The sequence below is a fragment of the Ictalurus furcatus genome, chromosome 18 (genome assembly GCF_023375685.1).
Source record: "Ictalurus furcatus strain D&B chromosome 18, Billie_1.0, whole genome shotgun sequence".
Taxonomy (NCBI): Eukaryota; Metazoa; Chordata; class Actinopteri; order Siluriformes; family Ictaluridae; genus Ictalurus; species Ictalurus furcatus.
In genome coordinates, this window is record NC_071272.1 from 10235738 (window position 1) to 10257764 (window position 22027).

At 43.2% G+C, this 22027-nt stretch overlaps 1 protein-coding gene across 1 annotated transcript in view; it reads left to right on the forward strand.

The window, feature by feature from the left end:
- Window positions 1–22027, forward strand: part of dacha (dachshund a) — a 127304-nt gene that overhangs the window by 51173 nt on the left and 54104 nt on the right. Inside the window, exons 3-6 of the mRNA XM_053649373.1 lie at window positions 18103–18237; window positions 19072–19244; window positions 19415–19550; window positions 21474–21548. Coding sequence (XP_053505348.1) covers window positions 18103–18237; window positions 19072–19244; window positions 19415–19550; window positions 21474–21548 — 519 coding nt within the window. The remainder of the gene's footprint in view (window positions 1–18102; window positions 18238–19071; window positions 19245–19414; window positions 19551–21473; window positions 21549–22027) is intronic.

Genomic DNA, 22027 nt, shown 5'->3' on the forward strand with positions numbered 1-22027 from the left:
TATTTAGCTCTTAAAATATATACACAGTCATTAACCACCTAATCTTCAAAAATGAGACAGAGCTGAAAATATAAGTGTAAAGATGCTCTATTCTACCATCTTAAATGTCAACATACCCACTGTAAAAATATTCACATATGTGACTCATCCAGCTTACAATTTTACTTGGATGTTGTCAGTCAGTTGGCTGGCTGGGATTCTTTATTTTGATAACTTACAATTATTAATGATATGAATATGATGACATCATCACAACATTATTTTCTTAGCTTAACACAATGTCCATCAGATATCTCAAACACTGATGACTTTTGTGTAATTCAGACTTTTGACCCCAAAGTTTTTCTTGTCAAGGGGTAGGACTGTGGAAATCAGGAAAAACTTGAATAATCTGTGACATATTACCTTGGCATATCTGTCATTAGCTTGAGTGTATGCATGTGTGAATGTGTGCAAGATTTGCCAATGTACCTTGTTGAGGAACTGGGAAAGAGAGCATGGAAGGGGAAACAAGGGGCTAGGTTTGGCCAAAAGCACAGCTGTATTGCCTGCCATACTGATTGCCTCTCCCTCCCTCGCCCTCATTTATCTTCATTTCTTCCCAATTACACCAAATTAGCAATAGTCTCAGTTGCATTACCAACTTAATCCTCCCCTCTTCCCCCCCCCCCCCCCCTTTTCGTAGGGAAGCATTATGTAGTGGCAGATGATTCCTTGGCGGGAGTCAGGGTAAACAGCCATGAAAATGCCACCCTGGCAGATGGCGAGACCCAGAAGAAATATGACAAAACAGAGTGCCAGCATGCAGTCCTCTGCCTGCACCCGCTACAATCTGTTAATGTGCTCCTAGACAGTGTGTGTTTGTGTGCATGTGTGAGTGTGTGCAAGATTTGCTGATGTAACAATATTAATGAATGCGTGTGTGTTCAGTATGTTTACCTTTAAATAGACATAGTGGAACCAAAGCAAGGCAATGTCCCTTGTTCTTCTGTACTAGTATTCTTAGTAATAATAATAATAATAATAATAATAATCTTTATTTTATAAAGCGCCTTTAAAAGCGGCTTCTCAAAGCACTGTACACAAAATAAGCAGTACACAAAAATAAAACATAAAATTTAATAAGAACAACAACAACGTTAATAATAATAATTATAAAATAATCATAAAAAAGACATCAGCAGTCAAATGCAAGTTTAAAAAAGTGTGTCTTGAGTAGAGCTTTAAAAATGCTAAAAGTCTGAGCTTCCCTGAGTTCAGGAGGAAGAGAGTTCCAAAGTGAAGGAGCATGGACAGAAAAAGCCCTGTCACCCATAGATTTTAGGCTGGTTTGTGGAACAGTTAACAAATTGCAATGTGAGGAGCACAATCTGCAATTTGGGGAGTAAGGCATTAATAAACCAGATAAGTAATGCAGAGCCAAGCCATATAGTGCCTTGTTTGTCAACATCATGATCTTAAAATCGACACGGAACCTGACTGGGAGCCAGTGTAAGGACTCTAAAACAGGAGTAATATGTTCACATTTCCTGGTTCCCGTCAGGATCCTGGCGGCAGAGTTTTGAACATACTGCAATTTGTTAATTGTGGATTGACAAACTCCGGCTGAAACAGCGTTGCAGCCGAGTGACAACAAATGAGTTTATCAGTTTTTCAGCCACAGAGAAATTTACAATTGAGCGCAGTCTAGCTATATTTCTGAGGTGAAAAAAGGATGCTTTAACAGTGCTCTGAACAAAAAATCAAATGTGAGGCTGGCATCAAAAATTACTCCAAGGTTCCTCATTTTACTTTGGGTCTCTAGAACAGAGCCACCAACAAACAGAGACAGTGGAGCAGCTTTGCGAATTTGATGACGGGAGCCTATAAGCATAACTTCGGTTTTCCCGCTGTTCAGGCACAGAAAGTTATTGTTCATCCATGTTTTTATCTCAGAAAAACAATCAGAAAGAAAACAAACATCAATGTTTTCACCAGATTTTGAGTGAATATAGATTTGGGTATCGTCAGCATAAAAGTGATAATGGAGGCCAAGCGATCGCAGCAGATGCCCAAGTGGAGATAGATAAATATTGAAGAGTAGAGGGCCCAAAACTGAACCCTGCGGAACACCAGTGAGCACAGAGCTAGTGTCAGACCTGTAACCACCCATAGAAATAAACTGGGAATGGTCAGTAAAATAGGATTTAAAACAGTTTAGAACTGTCCCAGATACACCAAAAACACTTTCAAGGCAGGTAAGTAAAAGACCATGAGCCACAGTATCGAAAGCAGCTCTAAGATCAAGAAGAATAAGAATGGATATAGTGCCAGAATCAGAGGCCATCAACAAGTCATTGGTAACCTTGACCAGCGTCGTTTCAGTACTGTGAAATTTACAAAAACCTGACTGAAGTGGTTCAAAGAGGTTATTAATTGTAAGATGCTTACATAGTTGAGAGGCAACAACACGCTCAAGTATTTTTGCCAAAAATGGAAGATTTGAAATGGGACGAAAATTGTTAAAATCATCCACGGAAACATTTTCTTTCTTTGGTACAGGTGTAACAGCAGCAGCCTTTAGTACTGCTAGAATGACCTCAGTCTCCAGTGATTAATTTATAATGCTGAGGATAGTAGGGCACCAAAAATCGAAGCAACATTTAAATAGGTTTGTGGAAATTGGATCAAGCAGGCAAGTGGTTGATTTCGTGCTGGATACCTCCCTTGTGAGAGCCTCAGAATCAAGCAGTGAGAAATGAGTGAAAGAAACACCAGTGAACCCAGATGGACGAAGGAGTGAAGTGGCAGAGTCAGGTGTGACAGGAATTTCTTTGCGAACATTATCAATCTTAGAATTAATAAACTGAAGAAAAGAATCACATAGCTGCTGAGAAACAGGCAAAGTGGTAACAGCATTAATTTGAAGCAATCTGTTTATGGTTTGGAACAAGTGTCTGGGATTATTTTGATTGTTTACAATAGCCTGAGAGAAGTTAGAGGATCTTTCAGTCACCATTAGTGCTCGATAATCACCCAGAAGATCCTTCCACGCTTGATAGTAGACATTCAGTCCAGTAAGGCGCCATTTGCTCTCCATTTTCCAACAAGCAGCCTTTCTAGAGCACAGATTGTCATTATACCAGGGAGCAGAGCGGGCGAATGTGACCTTACGTGACCTTAGAGGAGCAAAAGAGTCAAGATTAGCAGCAAGAGCAGAATTTAACAGAACTTTTGCAGAACTTTCTCCTCCAGTGATGAGGGATGAAGACCGCTTAAGGTGGAAACAACAGAATTGGAGAAAGCTGTCTGATCAATAGACTTCCACTTCCGGAAGGTTACTGTTGGGATGGTAGGCTCACTTGGATGATACAGTTCCAGATTAAAAAAGACAGCTGAATGATCTGGCAGTCCAATGTCAACAGATGAAAACTGCGATATAAATGAGCCGTTTGCAGTCATGAGATCCAGCGTATGGCCCTTGTTATGAGTCAGGTCAGTTACAAACTGTGTGAAGCTAAAACAATCATTTAGGTGGTTTATAGACTGTAGCGATGATTGTAGATATAGGAAATAGTCCATAATTTTCTTTATGCCAGGTTTCAGTTAAAAACAACAAGTCCAGCTTTTTATCTGTAAGAAAATCCGATAAAAGCAACGCCTTGTTATTCACGGACTGTGCATTGAATAATGTGGCATAAGCCTTGCTCTGAAGCGGAGACGACAGTGGTTTAATCTCCACGCGGGGAACCGATATTAAATTACTGTTCAATTACTGATTAAATTACTAATCAACACCAGTTTGGAGCAGTTTGTTGGTCTTACGTCGACAGGTAGGGACAAAGATGTCAGGAGAGGATGAGACAGCAAAACTGTGCCTCAAACCCCAATGGATATATCGTTTAGGACGTAGCAATCCAGCGTCTCGACAGATTCTGTAACGGTCTTTGGCTAGGCAATAAGAGCTCTGTTTTAAATTCAAAAGCTGGCATGTAGTGTACCTTAGGGCCATGGTCATTGAGTGCACACTCTCAAGGCCAAGGCATTGAAACTCCGTAGCGCACTGCGAGCACAAAGTCATACAATCCACACACGCAGCCGAACCGAGGCGTTGATTCCGCGTTGCATGCGCCAGGTGGAACACAGAAATAAAAACAACAGTCCAAAATATATAAAATGGCACCACCACATCACAATCGTAACGGCATTAAAAACAATATAACTTAAAAACTCACAGTTATTTAAAACAACATGACTTAAAATAACAAACGAAAACAAACAAAACGGTAACAGGAGCGGCAGCAAAACACACCAGCATACCCTGTCACCGGAACCAGAAACATTGTTCAAATGATGATAGTAGACTTTATCATGCCATTATATAGAGATATTAGCTACAATACTAAAAGTACACTGATCAATAACATTAAAACCACCAGCCTAATATTCTGTAGGTCCCCCTTGTGCCACCAGAACAGCTCTGACTTGTCGAGGAATGAGCTCCACAAGAAGGTATGCTGTGGTATCTGGCACCACATGTTAGCATAACACTATGGGTTTTGCTTCTTCCCATAGTGCATCCTGCTGCTGTCTCTTCCCTAGGTAAGCTACACATGCACCCAGCCGTCCACATGATGTAAAAGAAAACATGATTCATCAGACCAGGCCGACATCTTCCATTGCTCCATGGTCCAGTTCTGATGCTCACTTACCATTGTAGGTGCTTTTGGCAGCGTACACGGATCAGCATGGGCACTCTGACTGGTCTGCAGCTATGCAGCCCCATATGCAGCAAGCTATGATGCACTTTGTGTTCTGACACCTTTCTATCATAGCCAACATTAACATTTTCAGCAGTTTGTGCTACAGTAGCTCTTGTGTGGGATCGGACCAGACAAGCTTGCCTTTTCTTCCCATTAGTGAACCTTCGGCACCCATGACTCTGTCACCAGTTCACCAGTTGTCCTTCCTTTGACCACTTTTGGTAGGTACTAACCACTGCATACCAGGAAGACCCCACAAGACCTGCCATTTTGGAAATGCGCTGACCCAGTCGTCTAACCACCACAATTTGGCCCTTGTCAAAGTCACATATATCCTTATGCTTACCCATTTTTCCTGCTTCCAACACATCAACTTTGAGAACTGACTGTTCACTTGCTGCCTAATATATATCCCACCCATTGACCGGTGCCATTGTAACAAGATAATCAAGGTTATTCATTTCACCTGTCCGTGGTTTTAACGGGTGATTTGTATATATTCTGATAACATTCAAATAAATTCAAGTAAAGGTTTGTCCACTGTCCATATCTCCAAATTAGTGAGTGATCTAGGACAGCTTTCTGTGGATTAGGTCATCCTCAGCTTTCGAATTTGTGAGAACGAGAAGTTTATACTGCATTTTCTTTGCTACAGAATAAACACACAATATATAAAATATATACACACACACATACAAATATACACAAACAAAGCATTTTCACAGGCCAGAAAGTTATCTGGTGGCATAAATACATATCACACTGTTTATAACCACCATGCACAAAAACGTGCTGGGCTTTGTTAACATCAGCATAGGCACCCTATCAAAAGAAAGCCTAAAGGCCCTAACTTAATTATGAAATCAAAAGTTCCAGATCTTTGTGGTCATACGAGTAACATAATCACCCAGAAGAAGCTCCACTTTGTTTGTTTATTGTTCTGGTCACAGCTAAGTAAATATGGTTTAAATCACTTTTCCATCAATTATTTCCATTTGATGTTTGAATAGCTATCTAATGCTGAATTTGTGGTGTCTTGTAAGTGTTTTTTTTTTTTTTTTTGCAAATTGCAATAATGTCATTTCTGATCTCACCATGTTCAGCGTGCAAAATGGAAAAAAAAACATGGATGCCTCCATGAAACCATGTTTTTTATTCATTCAGAGCATGTAAAGCTCATAAAAGGCTTCTTTAATCCCCTTTTACAGTTACAGGTCTGAGCGGCTATTGGCACTGTTCTATTAAAGTGAACTTCAAACATTTTGGACTGAAATTGCAGTGCAGCAGCATACAATTAGAAACACGTGATAACTCTAACATTGATGATTACCTTCTCAAAACAGCAATTATTATGGTCAATATTATAGATTTTAACCAACCTGTGTCTGTAAACAGTATTAATTTATCTAAAACCAATACTTCTATAAACTAATTTAAAAGCATAGAAGGGCTACTTTACACTGTTCACAGTTTACATCGCCATGTTGACTTGACGTCACTCCATAAATGGGGAAGGAACTGGTAGCTGAGAAGACTACCCCAAGTTGACGAGTTGAAAGTTCAAGTTGAAGGGGAAGTTTGGAATGGAGCATTAATTCATTTTAATGGTGACTTCTGAGGTAATAGGTAGCATTGTAATATTCATGCATGCTTCTCTCATATACACTCTTCAGTCTCCACCCAACTGGAGAAAGAGTGCAGTCTGTAGGTAGGGCCAGTGTGAGTGGCAGATGGCATGCCTGACAGGCCAGAGAAACACTTCAGAAAACGTCGGGGTTACGCATGTAACCCTGTTCCCTGAGAAGGGAACAGAGGAGGGCAGAAAGGTTGCAACACCACAGGGTGGGCAGCCGATGTAGGCGCTTCAGGAATATAATCCGGCCTAGGATACAGGAAGGCCTTGGCTAATCCAGGGGTAAAGTCAAGGCAGGAAGGGGCAACAGAAAGAGCTTGTAGACCTCCCACTCGCTTGAGAGATGTCAGGGCCAGTAAAAGAGCTAACTTTAGAGTCAGAAGCTTCTCAGAGGCTGACTCTAAGGGCTCAAATGGGGCCCCTGACAGACCTTCCAAGACCACAGCAAGGTCCCAGGAAGGTATGCATGGCCTGCAGATGGGCCTCAGCTGTCTGACACCACGCATAAACCTCGAAGTTAGAGGATGTTGCCCCACAGAGGCTCCATCAACAGGTGCATGGCTGGCCGAAACGGCGGCCACGTAGGCCTAATTGTAGAAGGAGCCACCCTGCTGAGAAACGTTCTTGTAAGAACTCCAGGACTGTAGCTATTGCGCAGTTCACTAGGTCTAGCTGACCTTCCTCACACCATAAGACAAAAGCCGCCACTTGAGTGCATACAATTTCCTTGTGGATGGTGCTCTAGCGTTTAACATGGTCTCTACCACCTCAGTTGTGTGACCAGAATCTATGAGCTGGTGCCCCTGAGGGGCCAGCCCACAGTTTCCATAGTTCTGGTCAAGGGTGATAAATCAGCCCTCTGGCTTTTTGAGACAGTAGATCCACCCTAAGGGCTCAAATGGGGCATCTGACAGACCTTCCAGGACCACAGAAGGTCCCAGGAAGGTATGCGTGGCCTGCAGATGGGCCTCAGCCGTCTGACACCACGCATGAACCTCGAAGTTAGCGGATGTTGCCCCACAGAGGCTCCATCAACAGGGGCATGGCTGGCCGAAACGGTGGCCACGTAACCCTGATTGTAGAAGGAGCTCAGCCCACTGAGAAACATTCTTGTAAGAACTCCAGGACTGTAGCTATTGCACAGTTCACTAGGCCTAGCTGACATTCCTCACACCACAAAACAAAGCTGTCACTTGAGTGCATACAATTTCCTTGTGGATGGGATCCACTCTAGGGGCTCGAATGGGGCACCCAAGAGACCTTCCAGGACCACAGAAGGAACCAGGAAGGTATGCACGGCCTGCAGATGGGCCTCAGCCATCTGACACCACGCATGAACCTTGAAGTTAGAGGATTTTGCCCCACAGAGGCGCCATCAACGGGGGTGTGGCTGGCCAAAATGGTGGCCACGTAACCCTGATTGTAGAAGGAGCTCAGCCCGCTGAGAAACGTTCTTGTAAGAACTCCAGGACTGTAGCTATTGCGCAGTTCACTGGGTCTAGCTGACCTTCCTCACACCACAAGACAAAAGCCGCCACTTGAGCGCATACAATTTCCTTGTGGATGGTGCTCTAGCGTTTAACATGGTCTCTACCACCTCAGTTGTGTGACCAGAATCTATGAGCTGGTGCCCCTGAGGGGCCAGCTCACAGTTTCCATAGTTCTGGCCGAGGGTGATAAATCAGCCCTCTGGCTTTTTGAGACAGTAGATCCACCCTAAGGGCTCAAATGGGGCACCCGACAGACCTTCCAGGAACACAGAAGGTCCCAGGAAGGTATGCGCAGCCTGCAGATGGGCCTCAGCCATCTGACACCACGCATGAACCTTGAAGTTAGAGGATTTTGCCCCACAGAGGCTCCATCAACGGGGGTGTGGCTGGCCAAAATGGCGGCCACGTAACCCTGATTGTAGAAGGAGCCCACTCCGCTGAGAAATGTTCTTGTAGTAGCTCCAGGACTGTACCTATTGCGCAGTTTACTGGGTCTACAGTGGATCCCTGCGGACGGGAATCTCCCAAGGAGTGCCATCTCGCAGGGATATTATTCCTCAGAACCATGTTTGAGCTGGCCAAAAAGGTGCTACTAGCAGACTGTCTTGGCGAACTCTCACTAGAGCTTGTGGGAGCAGAGCGATGGGGGGAGCAGCATACAGATGTGACTTCGGCCACATGTGTGGACTCCACCCCAAAGTCTCCCAAGATCCAGCTTTATCTTGCTCAGTGTTGATAGGATTGACACTACGCATGTTGGGGATAGAAACGCCCTCATCGTAGTAGAATCCTATAACCCCTAGAAAAGTTGTCCACTGCACCGGGGAAAGCATACTTTTCTGAGATTCAACCTGAGCCCCAAGCTCTTCATGTGGGCGAGAACAACAAATCTCGATGTTGAACCGCCAGCTCCCTGGATCGTGCTAGAATTAACCAGTTGTCCAGGTAGCTTGGTACACAGATGCCCTGGAGTCCCAATGGGACTTCACTTTGTGAAGGTGCGAGGGGATAAAGCTAGCGATATTCCTATGTGGAAATATGCACCTTTTAGATCTATCGCCACAAACCAGTTCTCGAACTGAATCTGTGGCACGATAAGTTTGAGCGTCAGCCTCTGAACCTGTATGTCCGAAGAGTACGGTTCAGATGACGCAGATCTAAAATTGGCCGCATACTCACACTTTTTTGCGGAACAGGAAATAATGGCTGTAAACCTTCCTCCCTTTGGGAACGGGGTACATGTTCTATGGCCCCATTGTCCAAAAGGGAGCTTATGTCCTGCGCTAACGTCGGGCTCTGGTCTGTGCTGACTGCTGTGGTGAGTACCCCTGTGAAGGGGGGGGGGGTCGAGCTATAACTGGACCCGATAACCTTTTCTACGGTAGACAGAACTCATGGAGACACATTTGGCAGTAGTTGCACGCTGCCCGATGGTCTTTTAGTGACGTTAACTATTCCACATTCTATTGGAGGGAAGCATCAGATTTTCGTTGCCCTGTGACAGCTCGCTGACCAGAGAACACTGAAAACTTGGGGACCGCCTTGGCTAGGGGAGGCCCTACAGTAGCACTGGGGGCTACCTGCCCTAACAACCTCATGTCCCCAGATACATCCCTCCACGGCCCCTCAGGACCACTCTTCTTTGCCTGCTTGGCCTTTATGACCATTCTCAGAACTTTTCCCCTTGATGAAACGGGAGCAAGGCGTAACACACTTCTTAAATTCTTTCTCTCTCATTACTTACCTCTCTTTTCCTCTAAAAAAGAGATAGAAATGTTCAGAGATTTTGAGAAAATATCGAGTAGAAATGAAGCGTTTTTGTCACACAAACAACAGACATGCAGTCTCACTGAAGATAATAAGGCTGGCGGCGTGGTTCACAGGTGCCATATATATATCATGCGACGCGCTTAATTGCCACGTCACCTGATCATGGCAGGCCTTTAAGTAGAGGCATGATTTTACACAAGCTTCAGATACCGGTCACGCGCACAAGGCGTTCCCATACTGTTATGCTAAATGCAGCGTCGAAGTTCCCTTTGAAAAGTACGGGAGATTAGCTAGTTTCTTATCTATCACCCCTTCCCAAACACACATAAATGTCTCATAAATGTCATGGTTTACACATTACATAATATGAAAATATGAAGTCTCTTAGTAATCAAATCCACAAAGAAGGATGACTTTAGGTTACATTTAGCATTGAAAACTAACAATACACGGCCACTTAGGGCTTCCGTAGTTATCTCAAAATTAAAATATCGGAATTGCCAGCTTCCATAGGTCAATGGCATCCTTTAAAAAAAGCCTTGGGTAATTGTTACATACACACACACAAACGCACACTGCCCAAGTCTTTCCTAAACCCCATATCAGGGTCATATAACATTCAGTCTCTCTGACAAATCTGTACCCATATGTAATCATCCCACCAAGCACCTTTGCTAAATCATTCCTCAGCCTGATTCATTCTTGCTTCCATCTTTTTGTAGTGTGTTTAATGATGTTCTAGTATGTTTAAGTTTAATGATTAAGGGGAAACAGAGCTTGCATCCTATACAGGCTCACATATTTTTCTCTAGTGTAACAGCTCCAAACCATCTAGTTACTTGGAGCAGCTACTGTACTTTTCCTACCTTACATGCATCTTTATTTATTGAAGTAATTCAGAAATAAAGAAAATGCTATTTGAATCAGATGTTAAGTAGAAGCTAGCTTTAACCTACCTTAATAAACTGTCAAAAGTTTTTCAAAAATATTATGCAATTTTTTTTTCTTTGTTGTTTTCTTCTGATCATAATTAAATTTTTCGATAATCTCGACATAAGAAGTTGTTTTCTTGTGATTATGACTCAATATTCTTGTGGTCTCCGCATAACAAATGTTGTTCCCTATTCTCAACGCTGCATTAGCTTCACGCTGTGGGAAGCGCCCTTGTGCATGACCTGAAGCTTCTGTAACATCATGCCTATATATAGGCCTGCCGTGATTAGGTGACGTGGCAATTAAGCGTGTTGAGTGATATAAAATGTCACCTATGAACCACACCGTCAGCCTTATTATCTTCAGCGAGAATGCATGTCGGTTGTTTGTGTGAACATTCACAAAAGATAATTTTTTTCCTCTTGTCTTTTCAAAAAAAGAAAAAAAATCTCTTTACTTTTCTGTCCCTTTCAAAAGCAAAAAAAAGAGAAAAGTATGTGTGAGAGAGAATTAAGGATGTGTGTCATGCCTTGCTCTCATTTCATCACAGGGGGGATGCACACTTTCTGTGTGAAGTGTCTAGGGATGGAGCACACCAGGGCAGCCCTTGAGAGGTCTCACTGTGCACATTGTGAATGTCTTACAATCAGTGGCTCACTCTCTTCTTGGCCGAAGGGAGATGGGTTGCAGAGCCTCACGAATCAGGGCTGGTCACTGCCAAGGCAGCCAGCTCCTGGGGATCTTGTATGGATCTGTAAGAGGAGCCGGAGACAAGTGATGCTCTATTTCTTGCTGTGTCTTCCGGGTCCGGCTCTCCACTGGATTTTGGAGCTCACGTTGCGGCGACTTCTTTTGTTATGGAAAGCCAAAACACCCTCTCTGACTCCGAGGAGCCAGAAGGGGGTGCCATGACACCAAATACTGAGAGCAGCTCTCAAGCATATAAAGAGCTGCTTGAAGTGAGTACTAGGGCAGTTGAAAAACTTAAACTAGACTGGCCTGGGGAAGGGGAAGTGGCTTGTGGCAGGCTGGATGTGCGCTTTCTCCCCAGTGAATATAAATCTCCCTCACACCACAAAAACAGTCTGGGTTATGCATGTAACCCTGTTCCTTGAGAAGAGAACGAGAGGTTGCGTTTAGCATAACACTATGGGAGCGCTCTTGTGCGCGACCAACATCTGAAGCTTGTGTAAAATCATGTCTATTTATAGGCCTGCCGTGATCAGGTGACGTGACAATTAAGCGTGTTGCGTGATATATATATATATATATATATATATATATATATATATATATATATATATGGCACCTGTGAACCATGCCATCAGCCTCTATTATCTGAAGCGAAGACACAATTCACAGGCCTGCCCTGGTATGACAAAGCTACACAACATCTCGTTCCCTACTCAGTGAACAGGGTTACATGAGTAACCCAGATGTTCCCTTTCAAACTCCACATTGCATTTAGCATAATGCTATGGGAATGAGAATACCCACTCCATCATACCGAGGGTAGGGCCTGTTCAAAAATACCCAAGCCCGAATGGTCACTGCAAGACACTCGAGCCCGGGGTGGAATGAATATCCTGGCAGTAATAATGAATGAATGTGTGTGGCGTAGACCACCCTGCAGCAGCACACACATCCTGTAAGGATACCCCTTTGGACAAAGCCTTTGAGGAGGCGACCCCCCCCCCCCAGTGGAATGAGTCCTTATGCCCAGAGGCGTAGCGAGACCACACACCTCATAAGCGATAGAGATTGCTTCCACTATCCAATTAGCGATGCGCTGCTTCGACACAGCATCACCTCTACTGTCGCCGCCAAAGCAGACCAGCAGCTGCTCTGACTTACCCACTGGCTGGAGCGGTGGATGTAAGTACAGAGAGCCCTTAGTGGACAAAGCAGGTGCATTCTCTCTTGTTCTGGTGTGAGGAACGGAGGAGGGCAGAAAGCCTGCAACACCACAGGCTGGGCAGCAGATGTAGGCACTTCAGGACTATAATCTGGCCTAGGATACAGGAAGGCCTTGGCTAATTCAGGGGTAAAGTCAAGGCAGGAAGGGGCAACAGAGAGAGCTTGTAGATCTCCTACTCTCTTGAGAGATGCCAGCAGAAGAGCGAAGAGTAAGAAGCTTCTCAGAGGCTGACTCATAGGGCTTAAATGGGGTACATGACAGACCTTCCAGGACCACAGTAAGGTCCCAGGAAGGTATGCGTGGTCTGCACATGGACCTCAGCTGCCTGACACCACATATAACCTTGAAGTTAGAGGATGTTGCCCCACAGAGGCTCCATCAATAGGGTCGTGGCTGACCGAAATGGTGGCCACATAGACCCTGGTTGTAAATGGAGCCAACTCTGTTGAGAAATGTCTTCATAAGAACTCCAGGTCTGTAGCTATTGATGCAGTTCACTGGGTCTAGCTGACGTTCCTTACACCATGAGACAAAAAGTTGCCACTCGAGCGCATACAATTTCCTCTTGGATGGTGCTCTAACATTCAACATGGTCTCTACAACCTCAGTTGTGTGACCAGAATCTATGAGCTGCTGTCCCTCAGGAGCCAGAGCCACAGTTTCCATAGTTTCGGCCGAGGGTGATAAATCAGCCCTCCGGTTTGAGACAGTATTTTCCTGCGGATGGGAATCTCCCAAGGAGTGCCATCCAGCAGGGATGTTATCTCGATTATATCATATTCAAGCAGGCCAACAAGATGCTACTAGCAGCAGATGTAGACGGTCTTGGTGAACTCTCGCTATAACTTGTGGGAGCAGAGTGATCATAGGGAAAAAGTACAGATGTGACCTCGGACACGGGTGCCACATAGTGAGGTCGAACAACAGCGGGCAGTGTGTTGTCTCCTTGGAGGCAAACACACCCACTTCCGCTTGGCCAGACCTCCCCCATATGGACTCCACCATTTGTGGATGGAGCCTCCAACCCCCGGGCCTCAGCCCCTGCTTCGAGAGGATGTCTGCCCTCACATTTCAGCTGAACGGAATATACATTGCACTCACTGACAAGAATCTTCCCTCTGCCCAGAGAATAATAATAACGAGTCTTTATAGGTCACATATACAGTAGAGCACAGTGAAATTGTTTTCTTCGCATACTCCAGCCTGTCAGGAAGCTGGGGTCAGAGTGCAGGGTCAGCCATGATACTCCAGCCTGTCAGGAAGCTGGGGTCAGAGTGCAGGGTCAGCCATGATACGGCACCCCGGAGCAGAGAGGGTTAAGGACCTTGCTCAAGGGCCAACGGTGGCAGCTTGGCAGTGCTGGGGCTTGAACCTTCTGTTCAGTAGCCCAGAGCCTTAACCGCTAAGCCACCACTGCCCCATTAGAAAGAATTAGTTGTGCCTGCCTGAAAAGGGGGCGGGAATGTAACTCTCCCATGTGGTTGACATATGAGACCACCACTGTCTTGTCTGTCACAAGTAACACATGGTGACCTTTTAATTGAGGAAGAAAGAACTTCAGTGCTAGAAATACGGCCCGCATCTCTAGCCGATTTATATGGCACTCCAGATGAGGGACGCTCCAAAGACCCTGAGCTGGACAGCCATCTAAGACTGCACCCTAGCCCATAAGGGAGGCGTCTGTCATTACAGTCTTGTGATAGGAGATGCCCCTAGAGTGCGACCCGAGGCCAGAAACTGGGGACACCTCCAAATACACAGAGCACATAGGCATCGCCGTGTGACACTGATTACTCTCAGAGGTTACCCCAACTTTTCAGCAACCACTCAAACAGTCTTATAAGGCCCAACAGTCTCTCGTAGAGACTGGAGGGGATGCCCAGACCCAGCTTTATCTTGCTCAATGTTGATAGGATTGACCCTACACCTGTTGGGGATAGAAAAGCCCTCATCGTAGTAGAATCCCATATAACCTTTAGAAAAGTTGTCCTCTGAAGGAAAAGCATACTTTTCTTGAGCCCCAAGCTCCTCATGTGGGCGAGAACAACATCTCGATGTTGAATCGCCAGTTCCCTGGATTTAACCAGTCGTCCAGGTAGTTTAGTACACAGATGCCCTGGAGTCACAAGGGAACCACAGCAGCATCCATGCACTTTGTGGAGGTGCGAGGGGATAAAGCTAGCCCAAAGGGAAGAACCTGATATTGGTATGTGTTCTCTACAAACGCAAACCTCAGGAACTTCCTGATACTGGGCGATATTCCTATGTAGAAATATGCATCTTTCAGATCTATCGTTACAAACCAGTCCTTGGACTGAAACTGTGGCACAATAAGTTTGAGCGTCAGCATCTTGAACCTGTATGTCTGAAGGGTACGGAGTTGTATGTATGTGTATGTGTGAAGTATGTGAGTTCATATTGCTCCATATTGACTTTATTTCTCACAGTTATGAGTTTCCATCTCACAACTCAGACTTTTTCTCACAATTTAAACATCCACTTGGCATTTAGCGACTTATAAAGACTGCACCGACAAAGCATCAATTATTTTAGAATTCTATAAATAGGTTATATACAGTAAGGTAAACACTCATCGTTTAGTCAACACAAGGAAAACCAGACGCTAGTGCATGCTCGTTACTTGAAGTTAGTCACATTTGAGGTACTGCATCAAGTGGATGTGAAAGTGAGATTTTAACTCAAAATTGTGAGAAAAAAAGTCAGAATTGCGAGATATAAAGTTCCAGTTGTGAGACATAATGCTGCAATTCTGAAATATAAAGTCGCAACCTTTTTTTCCTCTGTGGTACAAATGGGCTTCCATACTAACCATCTCTGTCAGTGTGTGGCTAAGGAGGAGTTTGGTGATGGACACATTATTAGAGTGCAGATTCACACTCTTGGAGCCAGCCCAAATGGGTCATCAGCACTAGATCTGTGGGTTGTTGAACTCCTCACTCATTCTGATCTACCGTGGCTCACATATGCCCACATATACACACGGATACATACACATTCAACACGGTTGTCTTTTGGCAGCTCAGGATATTATGAAAGGCTCTATTATTTAAAATTGAATGAAGGTATACACACACACACACACAAACCAACAGCAATGCTGTCTCCCACCACTGCTATGTCCTAGATTATACAAGTTCAGCGTTTATCATTACGTTGCATTTATGTTAATTACAATTATGCTTGACAAGAGCATGGAAAGGTCAAGTGGAAGTTGCAGTGCAAACACTTTTGCAGTTACAAATATGCACACACACACACACACACACACACACACACACACACACACTGAGACTCACTCTTTGAATTGCCTGGAATTATCTAAAAAAGACCCTTCTATTTTCCCTCAGCTGCAGCAGCGCTGAGCCCAAAGTCTCTCTGCTTTTTAAACCTTTGTACAGATTAATGTATCTTTAAGACTTGAGTTGTTTTAAAATGTACAGTGGAAAACATTTACTAACAGTCTAGGTAATTTTTGAGAATGAATGAGTTCTATTTACTTCTGGATCTTATACATACATAATACAGGATCTTATATACTATCATATATTGTCTTATATAGGTTTGAGTGTTTAAGACTGGTTAGTAACACCAAATCAAAAAGCACACACAATTGAAGGAAACAAAAAGGGAAATATTTTCCTCATATTTCTCATAGCAATTAGAGAGGCTGTTATTTTATCTGTAGCAAATAATTTATAGCACTATGTGATCCGTCATTTCACACTGTAGATCATATAATTAATAGAATCAATAAAATGTCTATTTTATTTTTATCATAGTAAGAAAGAATTAGTTTCAGTAGTGTGTTTAGTTATTAGGAGGATTAATCCTATTCATGTTAATGTGCAGTGATATAAATAGTGTACAAAGACAAAACCAGGTTATAAGAAATGGAACAGGACTTGAAAATACATATGCTGTGTCTCAGCTAAAAGCAATAATGGGTTTGAAATCTCACTGCATTTGCAGATTTTTAATCTCACACTCTTTGTTATGCCACTACACCCACATTGGATTTATTTTCACTCAAAACGTGGATTTGTTTTTGACCACAAGAATAGGAATTGGTCAAAAACTGAATTTTTTTTTTAATAAATTAATAAAAATAAATAAATAAATAAATAAATATGATTAATAATAATATTATTAATAATAATAATAATATTCAAGAGTTTATTGTGGGTGCACGGTGGCTTACTGGTTATCACGTTCGCCTCACACCTCCAGGGTCGGGGTTTAATTCCCACCGTAGCCCTGTGTGTGCGGAGTTTGCATATTCTCCCCGTGCTGCGGGGGCTTCCTCTGGGTACTCCGGTTTCCTCCCCCAGTCCAAAGACATGCATGGTAGGCTGATTGGCATTTCCAAAGTGTCTGTAGTGTATGAATGGGTGTGTGAATGTGTATGTGAATATGCGATGGACTGGCACCCTGTCCAGGATCCAGGTTCCCTGCGACCCTGAAAAGGATAAGCGGTAGAGAAGATGGATGGATGAAGAGTTTATTGTCATATGTTAAGGAAACAGTCTGTTACACAGTACAATGATATTCTTACTCTGCAAAACCTTCCAGCAACCTCTGACATAATTGGCTTATGCCAAATTAAACTAGCAATTTCTAAATATTATACTAGCAGATTATGCTTTTGTCTGCATTATAACAGAGTTTGTTAATTGTCATATGTTAATATATGTACAATTTCTTCAACTTCCTTCATGCAAGCACACCTTCTGTGTTACATGAGTCATAAAACACAGACCACACCTACACACACATGGCCTCAGGTGTGATCTCAGCCATTACCTTCAGTCTGCTTATTTTTTCACAATATTTCCAAGCACTCCCAGAGGAACAGCTCCCTGTGTTCTATAGAGGAAGAATTTAATTCACATTATTATTAAAAGAATCACTCACTGCAATCTGTTGAAAAAACACCATCTGCTGGATTACTCACAGGACCGCTGTTGCTTATTAAGCAGAATTAGACAATGATTTCCTCTTCTCGGCTTCACCTCCTCTCTCCACTCCTCTTCACCCTCAGCTAATTCAGCTTAAGTCTTTTTATAGTGCTTAACAACTGGTTTCTCAGCTGCATCCCATTGATTTATTTATGGATATTAATGGTGTAGGCTGGAGGCTGGAGGCTCCCATTATAGGTTTCATAAGCTCTGGCCTGAGTAGCACTGCTTCTCAGTGATGTAGCGTTACCAGATTTCTGACCTTAATTATTACCAGTAAAATAACCAGGCTGCCATGAACCTGCTATAACCATGTGCTGGCTTTTTGGACATGTATTTTATATGTGGGCTTCTTCCGTCAAACGAGCATACATGAGAACTGGTTACATTGAATTTGTTTTCCACACAGTTTGACTGGAAGATAATTTTAATAATTCATAATCATAAGCAGTAGTTTGCCACCTGGTTGGTTCACCTTTAAAAACACAATTGAAACCAGAAAGTAATGATGACATTGCTAGTGACCATGTAGCAATTTTGTAACCCTGTTTTGTTATTTCCAGACTCCACAGTCCTCTTTCTCAGTTTTCTTCCTTTTTTTTCTCCCTCTCGTTCTTCTCCATCTCCATGATCTCTCCAGGGGGCAGTGAGTCATCCTGGGATAAGGAAAAGCTGCAGTCGCCCCCCTCATCCGGAGCACAGCATGGTTTGGCCCATGTCAGCCTCTCTGGTTCACACCTCACCTCACTACAGCAGAGCCACCTCCTGGCCAACCGTGAGTTTCTCATCCATACATTCATTCATTCATGAGTTGCACTCATTTGTGTGTTCAGTTGTTCAAACCCTGACTCTCCATGGACTGATCCATGGATAAGTTCCCAAGAAGTTACTTATGAAGGTTTGATAGTGACTTTAAAACTATTCCTTAGGTGACAGTTGTACAGCAAATTCATTATTATAAATTCTCTTTAATCTTGGAAGGATGCTTAATGTTTTATGCTGTGAACTACTCTCCTCCAGCAACCCTGAAACCCCCCCTCCCCAACCCCCACTCCCAAATTCAGTTCAAGTCAACAAGCTTTACTGGCATGACCATATAATTATACAGTATTGCCAAAGCATTACAGGAAAGAGAAGAAGTGATATTTATAGTTGATATTATATTATAGTTGATTTATAGTTGATATTTATAGTTATAACATGAGATGAGAGAATAGAAATTAAGCATTAATACAAATAATATTGACAATCTTAAAGAAGTAAAATGAAGAAAAAAAAAAACCAACCAAAAAAACCCCCTGAAGACAAACAGGGCTGCGTGTGTGTGTGTTTGGGTTGGTAACTCACTGTCCCGCAGGTTGTGGCAGGCAGATACGTATTGTCCTACTAAAATGCAGCTCTCCTTCATTTCTCCTAACAGAATGGGCAGTGTGTCAGTCAGGCAGAAGGAAGAACTGGGGGCCTGTGGACTGAATTTTTTTTTAAATAGATCTCATGCAAGTGTTTGAATTTGTTACACTCTCTCTCTCTCTCTCTCTCTCTCTCTCTCTCTCTCTCTCTCTCTCACTCTCTCTCTCTCTTTGGGTCTCTTGCCCATTCTTACTCTCAGGTCTGGATCTGCCTTTTATGATGATGCCCCACCCCCTGTTGCCTGTCAGTCTGCCCCCTGCCTCTGTTGCCATGGCAATGAACCAAATGAACCACCTCAACACCATTGCCAATATGGCTGCTGCTGCACAGATGCACAGCCCCTTGTCCAGAGCTGGAGCATCCGTCATCAAGGTAGTGGTCAATCACATGCATACACATGCGCACACACACACACACACATACACACTTCACTCTGTGTCGGCAAATGGGACCATTGTTTACAATTACTGGAGCAAAGTTATTTAAAATATAAAGTGATTTAAAAAGTCAGTGGGCCATGTCTGTGTGTGTGTGTGTGTCAGGAGTGTGTGCAGGACAGTCCATCTCCAGCTCCTTCCTTGGAGGAAACCCCTCGTCCAAGCTCACAGCCCTCTTCCCATGCCAGCAGCAGTGTGTCCAGCTCTCCACAGCCACACCAACAGAGCCCTGAGGACCTAGGTACACACACACACACGCATATGATGTGATATATTTACAGTGTCCTACACTAATATTGGCACCCTTGGTAAATATGAGCAAAGAAGGCTGTGAAAAATTTTAATTTTTCAAAAATTGTTTAACCTTTTAAACTTTTGCTAAAAAAAATCACAAAAATACTCTGCTCTCATGGATATCAAACAATTGCAAACACAACACGGATTTATCAAAAAATATCTTTGTTAAATGTAGGTGTGCAACAATTATTGGCATATGAATTCATATGTGAAAAATATATTTGAAGTATATTCCCATTGATATCTTACATTTTTAGTACACCTGGGTGACTAGGAACTAGGCCCACTGTGAATTAAATCCCTCTTAAACAACCTGTAAATATAAACAATGTTCCTGGTTGATCTCAGTGCCCATACAAAGTGGTGTGGTCTGTGTTTGTGTGTGTGTGTGTGTGTGTGTGTGTGTGTGTGTGTGTGTGTGTGTGTGTGTTACATGAAGCATTGCCTTGCTGCCCCTTGATTGGCTGATTGTATGAATGAGCAGTATTTTCCTGTTATGAATTCAGTGTGAATCCAGGTCAAGAGCTACAGTTAAGGTTCATAGCAAACAGCTGAATGGGTGTAGGAGGTTCTGAAATCCTTTTATTTTTGGATTTTCCCCAATTTTCTCCCTAATTTTGTGTTGCCCCATTCACATCTACTAGTCAGGTCTCCCCTACTATACTACGGTTACTAACCAGGAAGGCTGAAGGCTAACACTTGCTTCCTCTGAGACACATGAAGCCAGTCAACGGCATCTTATCGAACTGCTGCTCATGCTGTATCATAGGGTGGTGTAAAGTATATTCCCATTGATATCTTATATCTTTAGTACACCTGGGTGACTAGGAACAGGAAATTGTTCAACTTCCTGTTCCACAGGGGTATATGAGGAAACACATAGGCCAAATTCCCTTAGTCATTCATAACAATGGGTAAGATCATGGAATATAGCTGTGATATAGTTGTGCAGCAAAAGGTTGTTGAGCTTCACAAAATGGGAAGTGGCTATAAGAATATAGCAAAAGCATATATATGTAATATCCATTTCTTCCATCAGAGCAATAATTAAGAAGTTCCAGTCAACTGGAAATGTTATGAACCAACCTGGATGACAACGTGTGTCTATATTGTCTCAACGCATTGTGAAGAGGATGGTTTGAGTGGCCAAAAAATCTCCAAGGATCACAGCTGGAGAATTGCAGAAGTTGGTTGCATCTTGGGGTCAGAAAGTCTCCAAAACTACAATCAAAGTAGTAATCAAACAAACTCAAGCATCTTCAGTTTGCCAGACACTACTGGAAGCATAGGTTGGGTTCTATGGTCAGATGAAACCAAAATAGAGCTTTTTGGCAATAAACACCAGAGGTGGTTTTGGCGCACACAGAGAGGTTGCCATATGTAAAAGTACCTCATGCCCACGATTAAATATGGTGGTGGCTCTTTAATGTTTTGGGGGGCTGTTTTTCTGCAAGAGGACCTGGACATTTTGTTAGGATACATGGCATCATGGACTCTATCAAATATCAACCGAAATTAAATGAAAACCTGTCTGGCTGGACCTGTCCCCCACCCTCCCAGCCCTACATCTGACATAGCTCTGCCTCCCTGCCCCATAGAAAACAAGATTATTGATCACGGCCTTGCCATGGGAATCACTCCATATCCTTGCTCTGTCTCAAATGTCACTACACCCAGCTCCACTTTGGACATCAAACAAAATTATGTGCCATATCTGTGATTCGTTTATTTGCTACAAAGTAAAAAAGCAGAGTGAGCATCCTCTAAGAGTGGTGGTTCCATCATTTTTGCCAGGGGTTGTAGTTTCAGCTTGGACAATCCACATAAACTTGTCACATATGCTTACTATATGCTTATATTTCTGTAGTTCTGAATCCAACTGATAGCGAGCTTGCAGACAGAGAGACTGGCATTCACATGAAGAAAATCATCAAAGAGACAGGTAAGAAAGTGTGTGTGTGTGTGTGTGTGTGTGTGTGTGTGTGTGTGTGTATGTGTGTGTGATGAACATATTTCACTATTTAAATATTATTTGACTTTTTTGTAATAATCAAACAGGAAAATACTGCTCATTCATACAGTCAGCCAATCTAGGGCAGAAATGTAATGCCTCATGCAACACACACACACACACACACACACACACACACACACACACACACACAGGGCGCACTGTGATTTAAATCACTCTTAAACAACCTGTAAATATAAACAATGTTCCTGGTTGATCTCAATGCCCACACAGAGTGGTGTGTGTGTGTGTGTGTGTGTGTGTGTGTGTGTGTGTGTGTGTGTGTGTGTGTGTGTGTGTGTTACATGAAGCATTGCCTTGCTGCCCCTTGATTGGCTGATTGTATGAATGAGCAGTATTTTCCTGTTATGAATTCACTGTGAATCCAGGTCAAGAGCTACAGTTAAGGT